Source organism: Gopherus flavomarginatus, chromosome 4, assembly GCF_025201925.1.
Source record: "Gopherus flavomarginatus isolate rGopFla2 chromosome 4, rGopFla2.mat.asm, whole genome shotgun sequence".
Classification (NCBI taxonomy): Eukaryota; Metazoa; Chordata; order Testudines; family Testudinidae; genus Gopherus; species Gopherus flavomarginatus.
Window position 1 is genome coordinate 131,490,088 of NC_066620.1, and position 27,197 is coordinate 131,517,284.

At 39.0% G+C, this 27,197-nt stretch overlaps 1 protein-coding gene across 3 annotated transcripts in view; it reads right to left on the minus strand.

The window, feature by feature from the left end:
* SLC16A10 (solute carrier family 16 member 10) overlaps positions 1–27,197 on the minus strand; it is a 180,622-nt gene that overhangs the window by 4,897 nt on the left and 148,528 nt on the right. For 2 of the 3 annotated variants that reach the window (XM_050951401.1, XM_050951399.1), the window contains 4 exons: positions 16,172–16,315; positions 11,338–11,566; positions 7,703–7,912; positions 6,695–6,759 (listed from right to left, as the gene is read on the minus strand). In XM_050951401.1, the coding sequence (XP_050807358.1) occupies positions 6,695–6,759; positions 7,703–7,912; positions 11,338–11,566; positions 16,172–16,315 (648 nt within the window). Of the gene's footprint in view, positions 1–6,694; positions 6,760–7,702; positions 7,913–11,337; positions 11,567–16,171; positions 16,316–27,197 lie in introns of those variants that run through there. The other variant, XM_050951400.1, reaches the window with a different exon arrangement.

Below are 27,197 nucleotides of genomic sequence, written 5' to 3' on the forward strand. Positions count from 1 at the left end.
CCGAGTTTACTCTCACACACTTAAATCATTGCCAAAAGTGGTTGGCAGGCCTTCTAAAAAATGATTTTGAAACCACAATTATCAATAAGGCAAAAATTATTTTAAAAAACAACAAGGAGTCCGGTGGCACCTTAAAGACTAAACAGCTTTATTTGGGCATAAGCTTTCTGTGTCAGTATAATAATGCCTGCATCTGTAATTTTCACTCCATGCATCTGAAGAAGTGGGTTTTTTACTCACGAAAGTTTATGCCCAAATAAAGCTGTTAGTCTTTAAGGTGCCACCGGACTCATTGTTTTGTGGATATGGACTAACATGGCTACCCCCGATATTTGACACCATGCAGAAATTATTTAGTTACTGTGCTAGTTCAAATTCCAAGCATCATTCAAGCACTACAACATGTGCAAAATGTATCTAATGTTTTTGCTTGCATGCCTTCTATTTAAAACTAGGTTTTATTTATGCTACGGACAGAAGTAAACAGCTAGCCACTCACTCGGGGCCTAGCATTGTCCATGTTACTCCCATTGAGTACTATGGGACTGCTAGTGGAGTAAGGTACTACTGAATGGAGTAAAAGGGTTTCAGAATCAGGCTTTCAGAGAGGGCTTTTTTTTTTTTTTTTAAATGCTATCATGAGGAAAAGCATTCTTTGGGATCTACATATATTTTGTAACCCTCTGAGTTGCTCGCTGCAGAAGTCTGTGCTGGGATAGAACAGCAAGTGGATGTAGTTCTGGACTCTAGCAACATAATCGTGCTTCCAAAGAGGGTGCTAAGCAATTCATTTTTACAGCCTCAGTCTGGGATGGTCTGAGGGAATGAATGCATATGAACAGGAAAGAACATGTTTAGCTACAGCAAATACAAGGTCAAATGACATTTAAATCTGGCTGTTCACCACCAGTTTGCCCAGACCTTTTTGATAGATGTTAGGTCAGAAGACCTAAACATCAGATTTCTGCAGCTTATTTTTGAATAGTTATAGGAAAATTTGACAGTTAATGCTTTACATAAAGGGATTAATCTAATTGTTGTTAAAAATCATGTACAGAACAAATTATATTTTATTAGAAGCCTACGTATTAACCTTCTTGTTAATTAGCTTGCATGATAAATTCAACTACAAAAATGACTTACTGAAAGAAATACAAGGGAAATGATACAAGTAGGAGGTTTCATGGGTTTCTTGCATTTGGGGAACTTATTTATTTTCATTTTATCTTCTGTTGAACTTTTTAAAAAATTAAGTATTTTATGTAGTTTTGCATGAAATTGGTTATCATGAAAATAAGTTACCTGAGTGCTGGCTTTGAGCCAGGCCTGATGTGGTTAGACACTATACAGGCTTTACCACATAGCTCTGCCAAGACTACTCACTTCTGTCCTGCTGCTCCAAAGGGTATACAACTATCTTTTGGGCTGGTCCCTTTTTAAACTTCTAGCACACTATACCAATATTTATGATATCGTCCATAATTGATAATATACATAGAAACTGTAATTTTTGATGGTTTTCCAATTTTACAACTGTCTAGTAGTACAATATTTTTATATTGTAGAAAGAGTGAAATTTGTTTTACATTTTTTTAAGTTTAGCAGTAGCCATCAAGCAATCTCATACATAACTACTGAAAGCAATACTGCCCACAGCAATATTGAAAAATAGATTTAATTTTTTTTAATAAATATACATGAGTTGAAATTGCATAAGCTATTTAAAATAAGATAGCTTTCATATTTTACAGATCTTTGGTTGAATACAAATCTAAATAAACTTCTATGTTCTTTCTTTATGTAACTGGGTTATAATGTCAAAATATTGGACAGGGACTATTCCAGAGTTTACCGTACATCTGTGCATTAGGAGGGATAGACTGAATGTATAGCATTAAGCCAAAGCATATGGATGTGCAATATTTAGTGGCTGGGATTTAGTTTAAAGGATATTTCAAAACACAGACATGAGGAAGTCTGGTCAAAGTTTCAGAAACATGCACCACAATTTGTAGTTTGCACTATATTGTATCAGAAAGCATCAGCCTCTACCAATGGTTACACACACAGAATTATTCAAATTTATGATAAATGCACTACTGAAGAGCCTCAGCACAATTCATGTTCATGATGCTCACACTTCTGGTACTCACAGTCACTGCCAATCCACAGGCTCGGGGTATGGGACATGAACATCTGAAATTCTACAATGTGTCAAAAAGAAAAGACTCTCTTCCCCAGACCCCTCTCCAAAAATGGAGAAGAGAAATGCTCTTTGGTATCAAAAGGTTTGAGGCTTTTCTCTGAAAAGGAATGAAACAAACCCAAGCAAACAGAATAAAATCTACTTAACAGCAAAGTGTTTGGACTCTGCCACAGACTGGAAATTCTGCGGCACCTTCATTTAAATTAAAAATGGAGATGTTAAAATAAATGAAATATGATGATTATCATGATCAGAAAATTATCCCCTGCTAATTATTTTGATATTAAAATGTACATTGTCCCCACACTATCGTTTTTCAGTATGCTAGAGATTTTTGCATCCATAATGTATAAGCTGTGTCTTAGAAACTGAAAGGCAGAAGATGGAGATTTGGCATCTGGGTATGGAATAGTTGGGTCTTTTGGCATCATGTAGTTCAGGATTGTGTATAAGAAAATTAGCTAGATGTCAGTGAAATGGAGGAAATGCTGACACTGAAATGGTAATAGGCTTCAAAATCACTGAGATACATGGTGCGGTTCACATTGCTTAGAATTATTGTTTCAGGTCATCTGCACCAGTCAGGAAGACAATACTACTTTGGTTTACACTCAGTTCACATCTACAGTGTTCTCTTCGTAATCATAGGAAGTAGAAACAATTTTTTAAAATAAAAGCTTGGATTATGGACCATAACTGGGGACAAAGATATGGAATTGTTATATTCACAGTACCTTGTTTGTACTGCTACTGAATGCAGTTATGGGGCATTTCTCATCCCATGTGATGGTACTTCTCATTAGTTCATGTTAATCTTCCACCAACCGTATCAGTGTGATTGAGGTGGGAGGCAGGGGGAAAAAGGTCCAATTAATTTGTCTTCCTCTAATTGGAAAGAGAGAGGATCTGGCAATCCCAATGAAACCTAGTGTCAGCACTTGGTGCATCAATGGTAATAATCCCACTTCACATGGTACATGTGAGTTGAGAGTGCTGCTTTGATTAATATCTCACTGCTTGGGAGTTTTAAAAGAAGACAGTAAATTTTTCAAAAATGTGCCTAGTGATTTAGGAGCCTATGTCCCATTGCACTTTTGAAAATTTTACACTTGGAGACTAGGTTGCTATCAGGCTGGGAAAATAGGAAGATTCCTTCAGTCCAGGTGACAACGCCAGCATGAATGCAGAATTGGTTTTTCCTTTTATTACCTTCAAGAGCAGTGTTTGTTAAGAGGAAAATTTACATCTCTAATACTGAGAAAAGGCCTAAATTAATTTCTATGATTTTTTAAAAGTTATTCATGAGGAATTACTTTCTCTTTTGTATTGTCAAAGCCAGCCAAGATTAAAATACTGGTTGGGTGATAAACTTAAACAGTACTTTGATAGTTTATCAGCAGCTTTACTTTATGCATCAAAATGTGCAGAAATCCTAAAAATGTTAGGGAAGGTTATTCCATCAAAATTTGCTAGTTTACAACAGTGTCTCCCCTAATCTAATTTTACTTGTCTCTTTTTTACATATAATCTTTCCATCATATAACTGGTATGTTTTGTAAAACCCTATTAAATCATAGGAGGGAAAATAGTAATAGTGGGTAAAACAAAAAGTGCCTAAGTGAAAGTCAATGACTTAGGCTCCTAAACCATTCAGGTGATTTTAAAATTTACCCAGTGGGATTAAAGTGAGTCAGGCTGCACCATGTATTAATTTGAAATTAAATATAAATCCAAGTTAAATGGAGCATATCTAATCAGAATACTACTGTAAATAGGTAATTAAGCAATAAGTTTTTTTTCTATACACAAATGCAAACATATGAGACAGGAGTATATCATATGAAAACATAAGGTGGTCTACAACACCGATGATACTAAATAGGGCCACTTATGAACTACAGTTACACTACTTTATTCTGAGTAATTGAGATTTTGATTACAATTATTTTAGCACCATGAATAACAAGAGACATTCAATCCTTATGTTTCTAACTAATCAGATTTAGAAAGCATAGAGTTAATGCTAGCAATATGAATGTTAACTGGTGTCAAAATAATATGCAATGTTCACAAAGACATTCAACCACTTGTCGGTGTCTTCAATATCAGCATGCACAGTAGTATAAAATATAGTCAGTCTAAGCCCTGGTCTACACTGGGGGAGAATCGATGTAAGATACGCAACTTCTGCTACGAGAATAGCGTAGCTGAAATCGACTTTAGATCAACTTACCTCGCATCCTCATGGTGCGGGATCGACTGCCGCCACTCCCCCCATCGACTCCACTTCCACCTCTCGCAGCGGTGGAGTACCAGAGTCGATGGCAGAGCGATCGGGGATTGATTTAATGGCGTCTATACTAGGAGGAGGGATAGCTCAGTGGTTTGAGCATTGGCCTGCTAAACCCAGGATTGTGAGTTCAATCCTTGAGAGGGCCATTTAGGGATTTGGGGCAAAAATCTATCTGGGGATTGGTCCTGCTTTGAGCAGGGGGTTGGACTAGATGACCTCCTGAGATCCCTTCTAACCCTGATGTTCTATGACCCCCGATAGATCAATCACTACCGGCGGGTAGTGTAGACATACCCTAAGATTACTATGCACAATTCTGAAATTCTTAAAAATGTTTTGACACCTTTCATATATAAGAATAAAAGGCATATTGAAAATGTCAGCCAAGTTTATCTAATAAAAACACTATGTGGAATTATAATAGTGCTATACTTTTGTCATTATTAAAAAATAAGGATCTAAGTTAAATTTCCTCAACTACTGGGTGTTCAGACAAAAATTTGCTTTTGAAAATGTTCTTCTACCTTCCATTGCATACGTCCTGTGCTTGATTATGGAACCAAAGCCATACATCTATTATAATTAGATTCTTATACCATAGTATTTGAGTGCCTAATGAGCAAACTGATTTCTATAAGCTAAAGCTACAACATTCAAGTCCCGAGTGCCTCGGCTGTCTGATATCCAGAATCTCGGTTGGGAATTTCAAAATCTGTATGCCCAGATCATGTACAACAGTGAATACATGTGAAAAGGAGAAGATTGCTATTGTTTATCTTGCCAGAGATTGGATAAACTTTCAAAAGAAATTGATTCTGTGCCTATCTAAGTAGCTTTTTCAATTTTTCAACATTCTTTTTTAAATGTGAGCACCGGAATTGGATACAGTATTCCAACAATGAGCAATCTAATGCTATCCACATAACTAATGCCACCTTCCTATTTTTACTCAATATTCCCATTTACACATTCCATGGCTATTTTAGCTCTTAATCACCACTTCTCACATTCAGTTCATCACAACTCTCAAGTCCTTTCAGAGTACTTACTTTCCAAAATGCAGTCATCTCATCCTGTAATACTGACACATATTCTTTGTTCCTAGATGTATGACCTTGCATTTGCTTGTATTAAAACATGTTTTTCAAATGAGCTCACTTTGCAGAGTGATTTGGATCACTCTTTAGCATTATTTACCATTACCCCACTTGTGTCAATTTTTGAAACTGTCAGCACCGTGATAAATATTAATTTTTCATTTCAAAGTCAACTGAAATGAATACAATGGTTTCACATAGGTTTCTATGCATTATCAGTGTGTATTGTAATTATAATATGCCTGGAAGGAAACACAAGAACAAGAATAATGTGATTGCTAATGTAATTTCTGTAATGAGAGAATCATGGGAATTTGAACTAGTAACATTACTTACAATCAAAGGAGATTTTCAGAAGTACGTGAGAGATTTAGGAGCCCAAGTCCCATTTAGAGTCTTACATTTCTTAGGCATTCCTGAAAATCTTTCCCAAGGGGTATAAATATCACTTTACCATTTCCCATTTTAATGCCAGATTCTGACAGCCTTGCTCATGTTGAGTAGAAACTGAAATGAATCAATAATACTAAGCGATTGTGAATAAGGGTTACAAAATCTGGCTCTTAATAATTAGGATGCTTATGTAATTACTTTCAATTGAATTTTTTTGTAACATTTTCAACACTTAATAGCTTGTTTGTTAAGGCACACCTAACACAGGAAAACTAAAATAGATGGCGATCAGTGTGCCTGGGTAATGCATATCTATTTAAGTGTTTCATTGCATTGTCAATGCAAATCCAAACAGAGACAATGTATTTGCAAACGTAATCATGATAAACTGAAAAGCACTCTGTTTCGTTTACATTAAAAAAAAAAACTTTCAGAAAAATAGGTGTTCCAGAAGTATGGGTTTGACAAACTATATATAATACCTAGGAGTACACAAGTAATAAAAGATATGTTAAGGATAAGTAATCATGCATGCAAAGAGTTTCTCTACAATTTCTTGAAAAGATGGAGTTGTATCACGTGCAAAATTTTAAAGGCCCATAATAAAGCTGCATATTCACTTAGTGCAAAATCTCTTCCCAATTTGTTTAATGTTGCTTTAATAGCTCTTATGTATAATATACTTCCATTTATTGGTATGAACAATTATTGCACACTTAAAATGTATCCCTTAAAGATGTCTTTGTTGTTGTTTTTTGAAGAGTCAAATCCTGAAAAAAAAACACAGAAATTCTGAATTCAGGCTTTGTCTATCTCATGGTATTGTACCCAAGTATTGCACTTCATAAGACTAAGCTATTCTGACGTTTACCTGAAAAAGAACTACTGTATATTCACTGTAGCACTGGGGACAAAGGATGACGTAATAATGGTTTAACAGCCTTAATTCTGAATTTATATGCCTGTGTGAGTTCACACCCTTCACTTTTTGAGTGTTTAATATATTTATTATCATAAACTTATCCTAAAATGTTCTATATTCAGGATACTGAGAAATAAACATAAAAGTGGTCCAGAGTAGGTTTAAGCAAATGGAACAGGTTGGAGTATTAGGAGAAAGGAAAACAGGATCGGTTAAATAATTTAGCTCCCAAAACAAGATAATTTCAGCAAGGATTAGAGTTTAGAGGATCAAAAAAAGATGACTATTCATTCATAATATAGAATTTTAAAAAGTGTTAAAATGGCATAAGAAATTAAAACAAAAATGTCAGTCATAAGAGGTACTAGAAATTCCAGGAAAACACCACAAGAATTTGCCTCTACTAGAAGGACTAAAATTATTGACGCCATCCTGGAAGAGTCAATGAATCAAACTAAACAGCTTTCACACTTCCAGAAGCATGCTGTGTTAGATTAGAACAATAATCTCCTTAAACACAGAATCACTAGCAGGTGCACACTGATACTATAAAACCTCAAATGCCATAAAAATATGGATTAAAACTAGACTCAGGGACTCCTAAGAAAGCTACTCAGTGGTACAAAAGATTCTTAGCTCTTAGAAGTTTTGTTCTGCAACCTGAGCACACGTTCCATTAAAAATAATATGCTATTTTCAACTCAAAGCCAGAATTCTTATCTAGCTCCTGTAAACATGAATTTAGTCCAGTGAAAAGATAAAGCATCAAATATTAGATTCAGATTCTTTACTGGGCTTTTCTGCTGTGCCTGAGGCTGAAGTGCTTTCATTTTCCAGCATTTTCTTAGTTGTTTCTTCATCAACAGCTTTTTCTTTCTCTTTCGCCTTCTTCTTTTCATGAACCCATGGGATGAAAGATAATATAATTCCTCCAATCATGGGGGGAACTCCAGCCAGGTAAAATGCTACATCATAGGTACCTAGGTAGTCACGCAGTATACCTGGGGAAATAGAGAATTATCACTAATATGTAATGTAGCTGCTGCGGTTTTATTCAAAGCATGCTTATTCATAGATTCAGAGACTTTAAGGCTAGAAGGAACTATTTATGATCATCTTGTCTGGCCTCTAGCATAGCAGAGGTATACAGTTTCACCTAATGATTTATTTATCTAGTCCAATAATGGGTGGCTGAACTAGGGCATAGATTTTAAAACAAGATCCAGAATTGATTTAAAGACCCCAAGTGATGAAGAATTTACCCTTGAAAATCTGTTCTAATGGTTAATTACCCTCACTGTTAAAACTCTACATCTTATTTCCATTTAGAACTTTTGATTTAAACTTCTAACCACTGAATCTTGTTATATCTTTGTCTGATAAATTAAATAAGATATTGTCTCCCTCTGCAGGTAATAACAGTCTTTGATCAAACTAGCTCTTAAACATTACATTACATATGCTAAAGAGATTGCACTCCTTCATAGTCTCGCTTTCTAAAGTGTGCTTTCCAGATGACAAATCATGCTTGTGGCTCTTTTGTGAATCCTCTCCAACTAGTCAACATCCTATTAAAGTGTTCACACCAGACCTGGATACATATTTCAGCAGTGGTATAACCAAAGCCACCTAAAGAGTTAATATCCCGTTCCTACTGCCACTCAGTATTTCCATACTGTTACATCCAAAGATCAGGTTAGCAGAGCACCACATTTGGAGCTCACAATCAGCTACTTTTCAGAAATGACCTCATGATCCTTGTCATGGTCAATGCTTTCTAAGGTATACTCCTCCAGTTATGTAAATATTGCCTAAATTCTTTGTTCCTAGATATATTGTTTGCATTTGGCTAGATTAATATGCATTTGATTGCACTCAATTTACCAAGCAATCCAGATCAGTCTGTACCACTGCCTTTGTTATTATTTGGCAGCTCATCTGCAAACTATCAACAGTGATTTTATATTTTCTTCCAGATATAAAAATATTAAACAACCTTTGGATGAGAATCAATTGCTGTGGGAGCCCACTAGAAATTCTCCAAATTCTAGTTTAAGTGACTTGCCCAACATCATATAGGATATCTGCGACAGATCATAGGACAAGATTCTAGGTCTCCTGCAGCTCAGTGCCTTAAGTAACAGGATAATTTGTTTCTTCTGGGCTATCTGTTTGTTCCTATGCTAAACCTGGGAACCATGTGCCTTCTGAGCTACAAACCCCTTCCCAAAGATTGTCATGTTCATAGTGTATCACAGGAAAAACACTGAAATTTGTTGTCCTGCTTTACTCCCTTAATGGGCCATAATTTAGTAATAGAAAGATTAAAATAAGTTGACCTCTCTCTAGGGAGAAAACCTTCACCCTAAAAGTCATAATCTTTACTTTCACAAAGAAACAAATAAATGCTGAAATTATAAAAGTGAATATTAAAAAGGTATAACAAACATTTTGTTTATGAGTACATTTTACTGAACAAAAACTAACATTTTAATCTTGAAAAATATGTCAAAGTATAAAATCATATTTGCCTTCTTTTGGCCTTAGAATGAGGTATCATGCACTACAATTAATGTCATTTCTGTCATAAATGTAAACTAAAATTATTAACCAGGCAAAGATTTAAAAAAAACATATGTAGTAATAGAATGATGTTAGTGGGCCACATAAGGCCTGGTCTACACAACGGGTGGGAGGGCGGTGAGCTAAGTCAGTCTAAGTCACGCAACTTCAGCTACAAAAATAGCGTAACTGAAGTTGACGGACTTAGAGCTACTTACTGCAGTGAAGACACCACAGTAGGTTGACTGCTGACACTCCCCTGTCGACTCCGCTTAAGCTTCTCACTCCGGTGGAGTACCAAAGTCAACGAGAGAGAGCTCAGCGGTTGATTAATCGTGTCTTCACTAGATGCGATAAATCGAGCCCCACTGGATCGATCACTCCAGAGGTAAGTGTAGACATGGCCTAAATATCAATGATAGTTTGATTAAAGTAATTTGAGCAACATTTTAATTTAGTCTAGTTTAAATATTTATTATTATCCTACAATAGTTCTCAATTAAATTACATCCTACTAGTCATCCCTTTTAATTATTATTAAATATTTATTTTATGGTAGCATACAAAAGCCCCAATCAGATTGAGTGCAAGCAAAATGCATGAATGCTAAAGACTGTATAAAAAGAAGCGATATAACATTTTATTTTTCTGGGAACTTGTGTTCCTTTTAGACCTATACAGCCTAAACAACATTACCCTTTTTATACCACACACAAACTTTAAAACCCCATCTGCAAGGGTGTGTGTTATGCCAACCATTCTACTACCCAGGAACTGGACTCTTTGGGTATGTCTACACTGCAGTAAAACACTTGCAGCTGGCCCACGTCAGTTGCCCCTCTAGCACAGGTATAAACAGCAGTGTAGATTGTGAGGCACGGCTTAAGTGGGTACAATAAGGCCACGCCTGAACTCTTTGACTATGTATCCTATTCACCCAAGCAGTGCCTCCTCCTGTGTACGACAATATTTTTAGCAGGGTAGTTACCCACTGCCTGCCCATTGCCGGAGCCAGGGGTGGCTCCAGGCCCCAGCATGCCAAGCGCATGCTTGGGGTGGCATGCCGCGGGAGGTGCTCTGCCAGTCGCGTGGCAGGCGGCTCTGGTGGACCCTCCGCAGGTACATCTGCAGGAGGTCCACCGGAGCCGCAGGACCGGCGACCGGCAGAGCGCACCCCACGGCATGCCGCCGTGCTTGGGGCGGTGAAATGGCTAGAGCCGCTCCTGGCCGGAGCCTTTCCCTGTCACAATGAAAGACTCCAGCAGAAGGGAAAAGTTCTGGCAGCGGGAGGCAGCAGGGAAAGATTCTGGCAGTTCCCTACTGCAAAACCTTTCCCCATGGCTTCCCTCTGACAAAGCCTTTCACTGACACATATAGCTACACATCACAATGTGGATGGAGCCTGTCTTTCACTGCAGCAGGTAGTTATACATACCTACATGCTGCTGCCAATGGTGTGCAGTGTAGTAGCAGTCTAAGATGGTTGCACATATGATCGGAGGATTACAGGTTATGGCTTGTACACTCAGAAATGGGGAAAATATCGGATCATTAAATCCAATCTGAAAGCCTGTGTTTCCTTTTGGGAGGGTAAACTGTTATACCTATGTGTTTGAAGATACCAAGGACAAATAACAATTCAAGGACAAAAGTAAACTAGGAAACTAAAGGTAAATCAATAATCCAGGGAAAGAAGATATCCTACCATACATTTTAGAGCCAACAAAATGGCACACAACTAACCTTCAGCATTTGTCTCATCTTAAAAGCTTGTATCTCATCTTGAATTCAGAAAATGAATACTTGAAAAATCAAATTTAATGTAAATAGATCTATGTTAGATACAGACTGTCCCAACATTTACCTGCAATGGGTGGACCAACTATCATAGGTACTGACATGAGTCCTAACAGGAATCCTATGGCCTGGGAGACATCCTGTGCACCAACTAGCTCAAAGGCAATGGGAGCCATGATACAAATAAAGCAGCCATCAAACAGACCCATGAAGAGGCAGACAGCAATGAGACCTCCCAAGGAATTGCACAGTGGAATCATCATGGACATCAGGCCAATTAAGAAGAATGATATCACCTAGACAATGTCAAAAAAGTAAATCACATCAAATCAACGAGAGTTCTAAAATAGGAAGTAAATGCAGGCTTCATAACAATTATGAGCAATTAAATTGGCCGCCTATATTTATTGTATAATTCCCTCCTCCCCGCCAAAAAAAAAAACAAAAAAAAAAAACAGTTCCTTGCTTCCTGCCAAAGTTTCTTCTACTTACTCCACAGTAATGATGGATAACTCAGTTTCCATGCACACCAACATTTTTTTTTAAAATCTGCAGCTGCTGGGAACTATCCAGCTCCTCCTCCCTATCCTGGCAGTGTCTTCTATTCGCAAGCTGGGGAGCTGGGCTCTGCCAGGTCCAGCAGCAGTAGCAGCAGCTAACAGCTCTGCAACCCATTTGTGTGGGAGGGAAAGGAAATTCTGCACAGAACATTAATTCCTGTGCAAATTCTGCACTGCGCAGTGGTGCATAATTCCACCAGGAGTATAAACCTCTTTCAGGCATTGTGACATGTTGTAGCATATTCAGGGAATCACGGTGTTGCGAATTATCTGCAGAAATCAGTACTTTTCATAGGAATGCCAGAACAGAGGAAAGAGTTTTTCAGGGGGGAGGATTTCCCAATCCTGTTATGTCCCATGCAGTGTTTACACTAGGGAAATTTACAAAAGAATTCCCACCTGTTCTATGGCCATTTCTGCAGAACTCTTGGGAGCCAAAGTGTAGACAAGACATTGCTGGCCAGATTACTTTTTGCCACTGCTTCAATTAGACTTGTTTTTCAGCAGGTTTAACTAAAACAGTGGCAAAAATAGGTCTGGCTATCAAAGACAAATTCTAGTACTAGATCACCACTCTAGGAGATAGAATCATGGCCAAGTGTAAGCAGAGGACTGCTGATGTAGTCCAATATTGCTCTTCTAAAAGCAGTCCAATTTTGCTCCTATAAAAGCAAAATCTCTGTGGTTACATAAAAACCATTGTCAATAAGCCTCTAATTGTGTTCCAAAGCAACTTCCATTGGATGAGGAAAAAACAGTGACCATTTTAGACAAAGTGATGGTGACCATTTTAGACAAAGTTCAGATTAACCAATCATTCAAGTATAGACAAAGATGAATCCATCTTATCTGTGACATTTAATAGTTAAACAGTAAAAGGCTGAGAAACACAAAATTTGATAAGAATCCCTTGATCACAATCACGGTTAATTGTCATAATGTGGAAATGCATTTTACATAGAGCTAAGGGCAAATAACTAGCCCAAGGAGGAAAGATAGATTCAGAAAGCTTTATATCTCTTCTTTTTGTCTCCCACTACCCAAAATAGACCTCAAGTTCCATGTGTTCCCCACCACCTACCCCCAAATAAAACAAAATAAAAAACAGAACCATAAACACACAGTGGTTGATCTTACAGTTAGGGTTATACTCAAGTTCATTTTGCTTGCTGTAGTTAAAGCAGAAGCGAAAATAAAACACTAACCCTGATAGGCTAAAAGACTCAGGTGGCATTGTCATGGAACCAAACTACTTGTTTAGGAAGCAAACTTCTACAAAAGACAGACTTCCTAAAGAAGGATAAAGAAAATGTAGCAGATAGCTAAAAATTTGCAAAGGAGAATCCTTGTAAATCATTTCATTACAAGATGGTAGAATCTCAGTGGAAAGTAGATATCTAGTTGCATTAGTCAACCATTTAATTCATAACTAGACTTGCTGAAGATGTTAGATACTGGCACATTGAACACATTGTGGATAATACTGTTGTAAAATACTGCCTGTCTTTTTGTAGCCAAAGAAATCTCAATTACCATGATTATCCACATCTACTCTCTCAATTAAGAGATACAAATGTGAAGGATGAAGGAATACTGAATTTACTGGTGGACTGTTTCAAAAACTAGCATACCACTTTGGAGAGATGGTGAATACTCACTTCACCTCTTAAAAGTGCTGCTTTGAGGCAGAAGAGACAGATGCAGGAGACTGCCTTAATAAGACAGAGAGAGCATACGTGTCCGCTCTTTAAATTAGTTGAAACAGAAGATCTGTAGTTATTTAATTAGTAAAATCTATGTCCTGGAAGAGAATGTCAGAGTTTTACCCTAGCCATCTACAGAAAAGGAAATCTTGGAGCAACAACTGATGCTTCAAAGTAAATGATGTGGCTACAGAACTTAATGAGTATTATTGCAAGTTTGACAACTATCAGATGAAGAGAGAAGATTGTGGTGCCTTTTAATCTACGTGCAACTTCTCTTTTCTGCCTATTTGCAATTGGTCATAGCAATAATAAAATCTCCTAAGTGTTACAGTAGGTTATAAATCAGTCCAAATGTATGTTCAGTGTTCTTTCATCCTCCTCATTTGAATCTCTTAAATGTGAGTAAACATACATAGCCATGGTAATGAAGATTTGTCCATCTACAAAAAGGCAGTCTTTCACAGCAGCACTGTCCATTGAATGCAGTGCAATTAAAATCCATTAAACATCTCTCTTGTTATTTCTGAATAAGTTTCTCTTCCCATTCTTTTTTGAAGTAGTTAATACTACCTAAAAACCCTTCAGAACTGGACCTGTGCAAAATATTTGCATTAAACCTCAAACCTACTCATATTTTCCAAGGCTTTCACAAAATATGTTCATGAATACAAAACAAAATTGTTTGCACAGCTGGAAAACCTGTGAGCCTCCACTCTCTCCCCAAATTTAGGTGTCTTTGTAGGCTTGAGGGGCAGAAATGCACTTCCCTGTCCTTTCTGCATGGGCCAAGTGGCTCCTTTTGCCACTTCCTTGGGATTTTGGAGGATGACAAACAGCCACTTCCTCCATCAGGGTCTTTAAGGTACATATCTAACACTCACAAGGTCTTATTAGCATGGGAACAGGACATTAAGGAACAGGGAAAACATAACTTGCAGCCAAATGAGACTAGTTGACTTTTTAGTGCAGTATCACTAGGAAACCCTTCTCTAGCATCCATACCCTAGGTATTATAGGGTGTATTTTCTCGCATGCAGTTGTTAGGGAACCCCAAGACAGTTCTCTAGCTACTATGCTAAATAGATTACAGCATGTCTCTGAACTTCAGCTCAACAGAACCAGCTGGCAACAGAAGAGTTTTCTCGCTATTAAAAGCAGAGGTCCTTAGCACATCCTGTTCCCTCAGAAACCTCCATCAAAGGGCTCACAAAGACATCTGTTCCCATAACTTCTGTCCCCTGAGCACGCTACTGGGAAGGAAGCAGCCACTTAAAACCTCCAAACAGCACGGGATCTATGGCCACCTGCCTCTAGAAGGAAAGAGTGAGATAGATCACAAGCCCCTTCTCCTTCAAAAGCAAAGGTAAAAAGGAGTTCTAAGCTTTAGAGACTCATGCACTTAGTCCTGGAGGACCCTGGTATCGGTAACTGCATACACATTCTGCCTAAAGGTTTGAATTTAAAAAACTTAAAAGGAATTTTGTTCACTTCCAGTTCCTGCAGACCAAATTGTAGGGTGTAGTTCATAAACTCCCTTGCAAACCAAACTCTCAAGGGTCTGAATGGTTTAATCTATATAAAAGGATTCCAGGAATATCATTCTGAAACCTAAAATGTCAGCACAGAGTGTGAAGTGATGGAGAAACACCTACAAGCATGGCTGGGAGATCATCTTGTTTAGAATATCTCCAGGTTCAATCATCATTGGGATTCGTGGTCTGTTACCATCCAATTTTTAAGTTCTCGGCCATTTTTGTCTTAAAAGAAAAAAAATCATTCATGTCTCTATGAATTACACCTGTCCAACAGCATGAGCTTTCAGCTACTAGTAAGAATATACTGTGCTAAAAAACCTGAGTCTTGCATGTTTTCCCAAAATTGAGTATCATTTGTCAAGATACATTTACATTATATGTGTGTGTGACATTAAAAGCTGTTTTAAATAAAAAGGAATCACATAACATTTTCTAGGTAATTTTCTATTATGTATCTAGACAAATGCATTTTCTTGTAAGTATAGTGCCCTCTTCTAGTTGGCAGGGCAGACAAGCTACCTGCTTTGAAATGCTCTCTAACTCAGAAGAAAAGTAATGCATACAGCAGGAAGATAACATACCAAAAACAGTGACATTTGCCTCAAAAAAGTAAGGTTGCATGCAATCACACAAGTTATTATGAGGGGCACATGACTTCATGTGTCGCCATTAGAGTTGTACTCAAAAAAATGCTGGTGAAACTAATAGGCAATATGGGTTTCAGGAAGGCAAAAATCAGTCATTTTGCTTCCCATTTTTCCAAATGAAGTTGAAAGTCAGTTTTGGAATGCACAAAAGTCTTGCTATTACACAGAAAAAGAAGCAGTTTTTCTCCGAAATTTCTCATGAAAATTGCATTTCTCAATAGGGAAAGTCTGTAATTTTCCTGCAACAAAAATTTACATGTTAGTAGCAGCAAACATGCACCTAATTTGTGACTTTCATTGCATACATACTGTACATTTAAAATGAAAATGAATGGTTTTGCATAGCTCTAATCACCAGCTCAGATCTTATTGCCAAAAATATGAACAAGCAAAATAATAAAAGGTACACAAAGCTGACAGTTAGTCTACTGAATCATCATGCAGAAGCTGTACCTGTAAATAAACTTTTTTTGCACCAGGAATATAGTCTGCAACTCTGCCGAAGATCAATCGGCCGACTCCTGAAGTGATACCAAGACACAGCAGAAGCACCTCTTCTTGTACATTTTCACCAAGCCTCTCTTTTACATGTTTCATCTGTTTAAAAAAATAAAAATAAAAAGAGGGGATGGGCAGAGAAAATGATGTAGAAATAGAATTATAAGAATAAGAAATCTTTGAAAAAAACAATGTATAACTCCCCCCCGCCCCAATACATACATACTGCTTTCAACCATGTTTTAATTCTCAAAAAGTTCACCAGTTCTGTTTTGGAGGGATGATAATTTTTTTTAACTGTCTGATCAATGCCACATGAGATACTGACAATAGAAATTATTTAAAAGGGTGCTGGTCAGTTCTATTATATTCACAGTTATTAAATTACAAGGCTTGCATGACCCAACAAAGCAAAAGGTGAACTTTGGGAGTATGGGGTCCTGGATCCCCAAGAACTTGTTGCTTCCCTGGTCAGTGTTGCTCACACTGTCAGGTCTGAACGTAAAGCACAGTTGGTGAGTATCACCACAATAGTCTTTTCTCCAAGACAGGAGCTGTCCTTGCCAATTGGCTGAGAGCAGAGTGGGGATTATAGACATAAGAGACCCTCTGCTGTATTAGCAGTATTGCTAATTCCAACCCTTTCAAAAGTCATGAGTCAGTGTGACACTGGCAGACCAGGTGCCAGCTCATGCCAGCCCCAGGCAAATTCACTTGTGTATTAGTATATAGATCGAAGTGATTGTTAAAGGTATAAGAGTGTATTTGCTGCTTAAACTTCCTGAAAACTAGTGGGATGTTACTTGCATTGTTTTCATTTATCTGTATCCCCGTTATAACACAGTAGCAAATATTTACATTGTATACACCCCTGTAACTAAATAATGCATCAAACAAGAAAGAAGCCTTGTGGAATGCAAATAAAGAACTTTAACAGAAAAGTGCTAATTTCGAAGCAAGTGGTCATCATATGTGATGACCAGAGGTCAAAGACTCAAAATTCATTCCTCACTCCACCATCAAAGGAAAGGCCCATGCGGGTAGTGACTGTCAGCTTGTTTTCAGTGAGAAGCTCTAAGTATGGATTCAAGGAAAGATCCTGCATCTCTGTACTGATTGGACTCTTACAGGGAAGTGTACCTGATACAAAGCGGAGATCCCCAGAGGTAATCTGGGTACCTTGAAAAGACTTTTGAGAAACTGGTAGTTTACTATATAACTTCCAGCATTTGGAATTACAAACTGTGACTCACTTGTGCATATATTTTACCTTCTTTAACCTCTCAATAACTCTAATCTCCTTTTCTTAGCTAATAAACCTTTACTTAGTTTACTATAGAACTGGCTACCAGCGTTTTCTTTGGTGTAAGAGCTAGTGCAGGGGTTCTCAAACTTCATTGCACAGTCACCCCCTTCAGACAACGAAAATTACTACATGACCCCAGGATGGAGGACCAAAGCCTGAGCCTGCCTGAGCCCTGCTGCCTTCGGTGGTGGAGCCAAAGCCAAAGCCCCTCCACCCCGGAGGGGGGCAAACTCCAAGCCCCACCACCCTGGGCTGGAGGGCGCAAAGCCAAAGGGCTTCAGCCCCAGGCAAGGGGCCTGTAACCTGAGCCCCGCTGCCCAGGGCTGAAGCCCTTTGGTTTCGGCCCCAGGTGGTGGGGCTCAGGCTTCATTCCTGGGTGGTGGGGTCCAGGCTTTGGCTTAGGCTCCAGAACCCAGCAGGTCTAAGCCCGCCCTGGCGACCCCATTAAAATGAGGTTGTGACTCACAGTTTGTGAACCACTGATCTAGTGTACCAACTGATCTGGGGAAAGTGACTGGTTTCTTGGGACTAAATCTAAATGTGATGTCATTTTTGATTAAGTAACCATTTTATCACAAAGTCCAGTTTGTCTGGGTGGCAAGATGGACTGGAAAGTCTAAAGGGACTGTCTGTCTCTCCATGGTAAAATTGTCTCAGTCGTCCAGGAGTTCATATTTGTCACTGGCTTGGTGAAATCTAACACTGCTCTACAGCCAAAATGCTTCTGAAACAAATGTAGTCCAACTTTACTAATTCTGGGTCACTGAGAACGAAAATGATGCTTAAAATTGTTGATTGGCTCTAGTTTTCAAGATATGCTATTGGGTCAGTATATACGACCCTTGACTTGGGAATGGTGGAGGATAAGTGAGTTATAAAGGGAAGGGATCTCAATTTAAACCAGAAATGACTAAAATACATCTTTCACTGGATCTATGAATAAATCTATGACTAGGTTTGGATAGTACTTGCTTTTTAGGCGAAACAATGAATGATGCAATCTGAAGCTGGTATTGCGTCATACATGATATGAATTGCATCATGTTATTCCTAGAAGTCATGGATGATGCAATCATAACAAAGCTTACATCACTCTGCTGAACAAACTGCCCTATATCAGCTCTAGAAATCATACAGTGTCATGCTCTCTTATTTGTCAGTGTTTGATTTTGCAAAGGGACACATTTCTGTTTAGCCAAAGTGAGCAGAGATGCCTCGTACTTGTGTGAACAGTGCAGATAACTTCTGCTAGGTTTGTGGTGAAGTGATTTTTGCATCACAAAAGCGCAGTATAACCACTATGGTTAAGAAAGCCTATCACCTTTATTTTGGCTGCAAAATTGGAGATCAGGACAAGAGGTGGGCCCCACACGTATGCTGCAACACCTGTGCAACAAATCTTCGCCAGTGGTTGAACAGGAAAAGGAAATCTATGCCTTTTGCAGTGCCAATGATTTGGAGAGAGCCAACAGATCATCCCAGCCATTGTTCCTTCTGCATGGTGCCTCCAGTTGGGAAAGGTGTGTCAAAGAAGAATAAGTGGACTGTGCATTATCCAAACATTCCATCAGCTATACGCCCAGTACCCCACGGAGAAGGACCGCCGGTTCCTGATGCACCAGAATCATTCTCACTTGAGTCAGACGAGGAAGAGGAAGAGGATGAAACTTCTGGTCCTGAACTATCAATGTCACAGGACCCACATTTTCTCCCATCCTTCTCCTCTGAACCACACTTCATAACACAAAGTGAACTGAATGACCTTGTCAGGGATTTGGAACTACCCAAGAGTAAGGCAGAGCTGTTGGGCTCCAGACTACAGCGGTGGAATCTCCTGGCAGGCTATCAGGGCAAATGGAGCCCATCAATGCTTGCAGACTATTGCTGGACAGTGACAAGAGATGCTCCATTTAATGAATACAAGAGACAAGCCAAGAAGCGCCGAGTAGACGCTGAATAGGACTTAACTATGTACATAATACTTTTTTGCCTTTTGTTTCATAACAAATTTTATTTTTAGAACCCTTTTGCTGATTTTTAAAGTGTTGCATAAACAGGACAGGTGAAATATTATCATGTAAAGCAACCATAAACACATGAAAAGACCTAGGTTTACAATTTATGATTAAAACTCTACTATCTACACAATATACATAGACATAAAATGTAAAAACTTAAATATCTTAGAAACAGTAGCCAATCAGTTGTTTTAATTGTCATATTTGAATTCAGCACATCAAAATACATAATAAATATCACATTTTCTCTCTGAAGCAGACGACTTCTCAAAAATTGTAGACCAGTGTTATAAAACACACCACCAGTTTGGGATGTCTGCCCTGAGGTAGGCACTCAGTCGTGAGCCACTCCAGACAGCGTGACAGTGAGGACTTTAAAAAAAAAATCATGAGATTGGCTTAAAAATAAGTTTTGGGTTCTTTTTATTTACCTTCTTGTCTCTGAGCCTTCACAGTACACTCTGGTCACAGTTTCAAGCTTTATTTCTCAATCATGAGGGCTAAAAACTTAAAGGTGATATTTTCACATAATGACTTGACTCAAGGAGCTGGGGCTTTAAGAAAAAATGTCACGTATCATGAGTCTTTCAAAAAGTATCACAAGAGTTGACAACACTGATTAGTCAGAGTGAGGTGCCTTAGAGCAAGTGGGGCGAGAGGATCCAGAAAGACCACACATCTATTGTGCAGGAGACACAAGAGGCACTCTCTGTTCCCAGGCTTCTGCAGAAAGAGGATTGAAGATAATTTCTGAATGGGAAAAATGGAACAATATGGAGAATAGTATAGAGAAGACTGAATGAACATGGATTAAGGACAGACATACACAAGGAAAAGCATCGACAGAAAAAAAAAGTTGTGGTCTGAATACGGGCCTAGGAATCAGCAGCTGTGAACATGGTTCTGACACCAATTTTTTTTCCTATCTTGTTACTTGAATACACAATCTGACATTGGAAAATGCCTCAGTTTCCCCATCTGTAAAATGAGAATACTACCTCCTTCTCAAGGATGTTAGGAAAATTAATCTGCCACTCTGAACAGCAAGTTGAAAAACAGACAGTATAAATTATCAGAATTAGTGTTAGAGAAAATATACAGGAGAAGGGGAGAGACAAAGAACAGAATGAAAGAATACAAAGTAGAGTGAACATTTCAAGGAAAAATAAGTTGATGAGTCTGTGATGGAATACACCCATGTTTATACCCTACACACCATTCTAATAATCATTATACTAAGTATATATCATTTGAAAACTCATAATTGGCTTGTGAGTATTGTCAGATAAAACGTGCGATAACACTATGTGAAGTTATAAAATTCCCCTGTATGATGTTATTAACACATGCTCCAAGCCCTACAGCCCTGCCGAAGCAGAAGTCGGTAAACAGGTCTGTCTTAAACAAAGGAACATGTGCTTGTTTTAATTTGCATTTAAACAGCAAACAGAGTCATCACGCAAGAAGGAAAAACAAAAGAAGTTCAAACATCTGGAAAAAAACAGCAAGGGAATATCCTTCCACATAGACTCTCTGTCTCCTGGTTCTCAGCTGGAAACTTTTTTCAAGAAGGGGACTGAAACTATAAAAAGGATGGACAAACACCCCAAGATACCCCTCTCTTTCTCCAGACCCACCTCATTCTCCTAACCCGAGAAGACAAAAGTGGACAGCCATTGGACTCTGGGAGAGGTCCTTACCTGAGAGTTTCATCAGCAATCTGCTGCAGCATGTGGTGAGAAACTTTGCTTGAATCTAATATAGTTTGTAAAGTTAGGCACTAGTAAGCATTTTATCTTTATTTTTCTTGTAACCATTTCTGACTTTTATGCCTTATTTGTACTCAAAATCTCTCTTTGTAGTTATTAAACTTTTTTTTTAATTGTTTTATCTAATCCAGTGTTTTTAGACTGAAGTGTGTTGGTAACTATTAAAGATAAGAAACTGGCATATTACTCTCTTAAAGGAATAATGGACTTAATATATTTGTAGTGTTCAGCAGAGGGCTGGACAGTACAGGACATATATTCCTGGTGGAAGATCTGGGACTAGGGTGTGTGCTGGGGTCACCCTGCAGTATAACCAAGATTGGTGAGAGCCAGGAGCTGTTTCTGGGTATAACTGGTTTTGTTGTGTCCAGGTGGAGAAATGCCTCCATTTAGCCAGGTGGCATTTTTTTTTTGGGAGGGGGAGTCTTTTCTGCTGTGATTGACAATAGTTTGAATGGCCCTCGAACATGAATGCTCTAAGTCTGAACCCATCCAAATACCAAGCCATGAGGTGAAACAGTCAGGGTTGGGATGTTTGATCCACTATTCTACTGAGTTAGTAGATCGGGGAAAGGTTGGATGCCTACAGGAGAACAGGCTGACATTTGTAGGAAGTCCATAAACCAGAACTGTCAAGGCCATTTGGGTGCAATGAGAATGGCTCACGCTTTGTCATGACAAATCTTCTGCAGGACTGGGAATACCAGTGGAGGGGAGAAAAAGCGTAGCAGGACAGAAGAGCATTTCTCTTGGAGTCCCGATTTAGTGCTGCTGTGGAGCAGTAGATGTTGAACATCTTGTTCATCACTGAGACAAACAAGTCCCAAAATAGTGTTTCCAATGAGTGAAGATTTCATTTAGCATTGAATTGTGCATCTCCCATTCATGGTCAGTAAATAAGTGCCTACTGAGAGATTATCCACTAGTGAGTTTTATGCACCTGAGAGGTATGTTCCCAAGTGTGTGATGTGGTTCCAGATACACCAGTTCCATAACTGAATCATCTCTACACAGAGAGGAAGAGATTTCAGTCCTCATTTGTTTGTTTATATAGAAGACAGCCATTATGTTCTCTGATGTTGTCAGGATGATATGAGAGAGAAATCCATTGCAGGCTTACTGACTGCTCTTAGTTCCAAGAGACTGATATGCATCCTGGCCTCCTGGTGTCCATGCACGTTGCATTGTGTGGTCACCCATGTGGGCTCCCCAGCATACGAAGGATGCACTCATGGTTGTGTTGGGTGTACATGGGAGGAAAGGGACTCTGGCATGAATATGCTTCATGTTTGTCCATCAGGCAAGAAAAATAGGACACTGGCAGAGACTGGCACCTTGGTATTCATGCTGTCTCTGTCTGGCAAGTAAACAGACTGAAACCAGGATGGTAGACAATGGAGGTGTGACATTGAGCAAGAAGGAGTGAACCACTAGCAGATTAACTAACCCAGATTCAACCTTTAGAGACATATTAATAGATAATTATTGTATTTTTTTTGTTTACATATATATTGTTAGAGGCTGACAATGTAACCAAACGGTTCCCATCTGTGGCTATATTCTGTTAATTCAGAGATCAATAGATGTCAACATTTAGAGTAACTGTAAATGTAATAATTGTGATGTTGCAATCCATGTGTTTTATGGAAATATGTTAATGAGGGTGAATATAATGTAACTAGAATATGCTTTATGCAAAAGGTCTCTTGTAAGGCTCCCTGGTCGCTTGCTCACTGCTTTATAAAATGTAGAAACAAATGAAGCAAAAAATCTAAAATGAATCCACATGTTCCATAAAATCTCTATGGATAGTAATTCCATGCTCTAATAAGAATAACACAGTAGGGATCTATTATCGACCTGACCAGGACAGTGATAATGACGATGAAATGCTAAGGGAGATTAGAGAGGCTATCAAAAAAAAGGAACTCAATAATAGTGGGGGATTTCAATTATCCCCATATTGACTGGATACATGTCACCTCAGGACAAAATGCAGAGACAAAATTCCTTAATACTTCAAATGACTGCTTCTTGGAGCAGCTGGTACAGGAATCCACAAGGGGAGAGGCAATTCTCGATTTAGTCATGAGTGGAGCGCAGGAGCGGGTCCAAGAGGTAACTATAACAGGACCACTTGGAAATAGTGATGTAATATAATAACATTTAACATTTCTGTGGTGGGAAGAACACCTCAACAGCCCAACACTCTGGCATTTAATTTCAGAAAGGGGAACTATGCAAAAATGAGGAGGTTAGTTAAGCAGAAATTAAAAGGTATAGTGACTACAGTAAAATCCCTGCAAGCTGCATGGACACTTTTCAAAGACACCATAATAGAGGCCCAACTTAAATGTATAACCCAAATTAAAAAACAGTAAAAGAACTAAAAGAGCCACCATGGCTTAACAACAATGTAAAAGAAGCGGTGAGAGATAAAAAGGCATCTTTTAAAAAGTGGAAGTCAAATCCTAGTGAGGTAAATAGAAAGGAGCATAAACACTGCCAAATTAAGTGTAAAAATGTAATAAGAAAAGCCAAAAAGGAGTTTGAAGAACAGCTAGCCAAAAACTCAAAAGGTAATAATAAAATGGTGTTTTTTAAGTATATCAGAAGCAGGAAGCCTGCTCAACAACCAGTTGGGCCCCTGGACGATCGAGATATAAAAGGAGCACTTAAAGACAATAAAGTCATTGTGGAGAAACTAAACTAATTCTTTGCTTCAGACTTCATGGCTGAGGTAGTTAAGGAGATTCCCAAACCTGAGCCATCCTTTGTAGGTGACAAGTCTAAGGAATTGTCACAGATTGAAGTATCACTAGAGGTGGTTTTGGAATTAGTTGATAAACTTAACAGTGACAAGTCACCAGGACCAGATGGCATTCACCCAAGAGTTCACTCAAGAACCTAGAGGCTACAGTGGACGAGAAGCTGGATATGAGTCGACAGTGTGCCCTTGTTGCCAAGAAGGCTAATCGCAATTTGGGCTGTATAAGTAGGGGCACTGCCAGCAGATCGAGGGACATGATCGTTCCCTTCTATTAGACATTGGTGAGGCCTCATCTGGAGTACTGTGTCCAGTTTGGGCCCCACACTACAGGAAGGATGTGGAAAAATTGGAAAAAGAGTCCAGCAGAGGGCAACAAAAATGATTAGGGGGCTGGAACACATGATTTATGAGGAGAGGCTGAGGGAACTAAGATTATTTAGTCTGCAGAAGAGAAGAATGAGGGAGGATTTGATAACTGCTTTCAACTACCTGAAACGGGGTTCCAAAAAGGATGGATCTAGACTGTTCTCAGTGGTACCAGATGACAGAACAAGGAGTAATGCTCTCAAGTTGCAGTGGAGGTGGTTTAGGTTGAATATTAGGAAAAACTTTTTCATTAGGAGGGTGGTGAAGCACTGGAATGGGTTACCTGTGGAGGTGGTGGAATCTCCTTCCTTAGAGGTTTTTAAGGTCAGGCTTGACAAAGCCCTGGCTGGGATGATTTAGTTGGGAATTGGTCCTGCTTTGAGCAGGGGGTTGGACTAGATGACCTCCTTAGGTTCCTTCCAACCCTGACATTCCATGATTCTGAAAGAACTGAAATGTGAAATTGCGGAACTATTAACTATGGTTTGTAACCTGTCCTTTAAATCAGCTTCTGTACCCAACAACTGCAAGATAGCTAATTTAATGCCAATATTCAAAAAGGGCTCTAGAGGTGATCCCAGCGATTACAGACCAGTAAGTCTAACATTAGTACTGGGCAAATTAGTTGAAACAATAGTAAAGAATAAAATTGTCAGACACATAGAAGAACATAAATTGTTGGGCAAAAGCCAATATGGTTTCTGTAAAGGGAAATCATGTCTTACTAATCTATTAGAGTTCTTTGAAGGGGTCAATAAACATGTGGACAAGGGACATGGTGTATTTAGATTTCCAGAAAGCCTTTGGACAAGGTCCCTCACCAAAGGTTCTTATGTAAATTAACTTGTCATGGGATAAAAGAGGGAAGATCCTTTCATGGATTGAGAACTGACAGGGAACAAAGGGTAGGAATAAATGGTAAATTTTCAGAATGGAGAGGCATAACTAGTGGTGTTCCCCAAGGATCAGTCCTAGGACCAATCCTATTCAACTTATTCATAAATGATCTGGAGAAAGGAGTAAACAGTGAGCTGGCAAAGTTTGCAGATGATACTAAACTGCTCAAGATAGTTAAGACCAAAGCAGACTGTGAATAACTTCAAAAAGATCTCACAAAACTAAGTCATTGGGCAACAAAATGGAAAATGTAATTTAATGTGGATAAATGTAAAGTAATGCACATTGGAAAAATAACCCTAACTATACATGCAATATTATGGGGGCTAATTTAGTTACAACTAATCAGGAAAGAGATCTTGGAGTCATCATGGATAGTTCTCTGAAGACGTCCACAAAGCGTGCAGTGGTAGTCAAAAAAGCAAACAGGATGTTAGGAATCATTAAAAAAGGGATAGAGAATAAGACGGAGAATACCTTATTCCCCTTATATAAATCCATGGTATGCCCATATCTCTTCATCACAAAAAAGATATACTGGCATTAGAAAAGGTTCAGAAAAGGGCAACTCAAATGATTAGGGGTTTGGAACAGGGTCCCATGTGAGAAGAGATTAAAGAGGCTATGACTTCTCAGCTTGGAAAAGAGAAAATTAAGGGGGAATATGATAGAGGTATATAAAATCATGAGTGGTGTGGAGAAAGTGAATAAGGAAAAGTTATTTACTTTTTCCATAATGTAAGAACTAGGGGCCACCAAACAAAATTAATAGGCAGCAGGTTTAAAATAAATAAAAGGAAATTCTTCTTCACACAGCGCACAGTCAACCTGTAGAATTCTTTGCCTGAGGAGGTTGTGAAGGCTAGGACGATAACAGGGTTTAAAAGAGAACTAGATAAATTCATGAAGGTTAAGTCCATTAATGGCTATTAGCCAAGATGGGTAAGGAATGGTGTCCCTAGCCTCTGTTTGTCAGAGGGTAGAGATGGATAGCAGGAGAGAGATCACTTGATCATTACCTGTTAGGTTCACTCCCTCTGGGACACTTGGCACTGGTCACTGTCAGTAGACAGGATACTGGGCTGGATGGACCTTTGGTCTGACCCAGTATGGCCATTCTTATGTTCTTATTACAAAACTTATAATCTATTGAGTGTGGCCATCCTATTTGTATGAAAAGACAGTTACTCACCTTTGTAACTGTTTTTCTTCGAGATGTGTTGCTCATATCCATTCCAGTAGGTGTGCGCGCGCCGTGTGCATGTTCGTCGGAGACTTTTACCCTAGCAACACTCAGTGGACCGGCAGGGCGCCCCCGGAGTGGCACCGCTATGGAGCCAGTTATATACCCCTGCCAGCCCGCCACTCCTCAGTTCCTTCTTGTCGGCTACTCTGACAGTGGGGAAAGAGGGCGGGTGTGGAATGGATATGAGCAACTCATCTCGAAGAACAACAGTTACAAAGGTGAGTAACCGTCTTTTCTTCTTCGAGTGCTTGCTTATATCCATTCCAGTAGGTGATTCCCAAGCCTTACCTAGGTGGTGGGGTCGGAGTGAGACGTTGAGGAATGTAAGATCGCTGAGCCAAAGGCGGCATCGTCTCTCGATTGCGCAACAAGAGCATAGTGAGAAGTGAACGTATGCACTGACGACCAGGTAGCTGCGCGGCATATCTCCTGGATGGGAATGTGTGCCAGGAAGGCGGTCGAGGAGGCTTGAGCCCGAGTAGAGTGGGCAGTGAGATGGCCAATCGGGACATGGGCCAAGTCGTAGCACGTCCGGATACAGGACGTTACCCATGATGAGAGCCTCTGAGAAGATATAGGCATACCTTTCATACGCTCCGCCACTGCTAT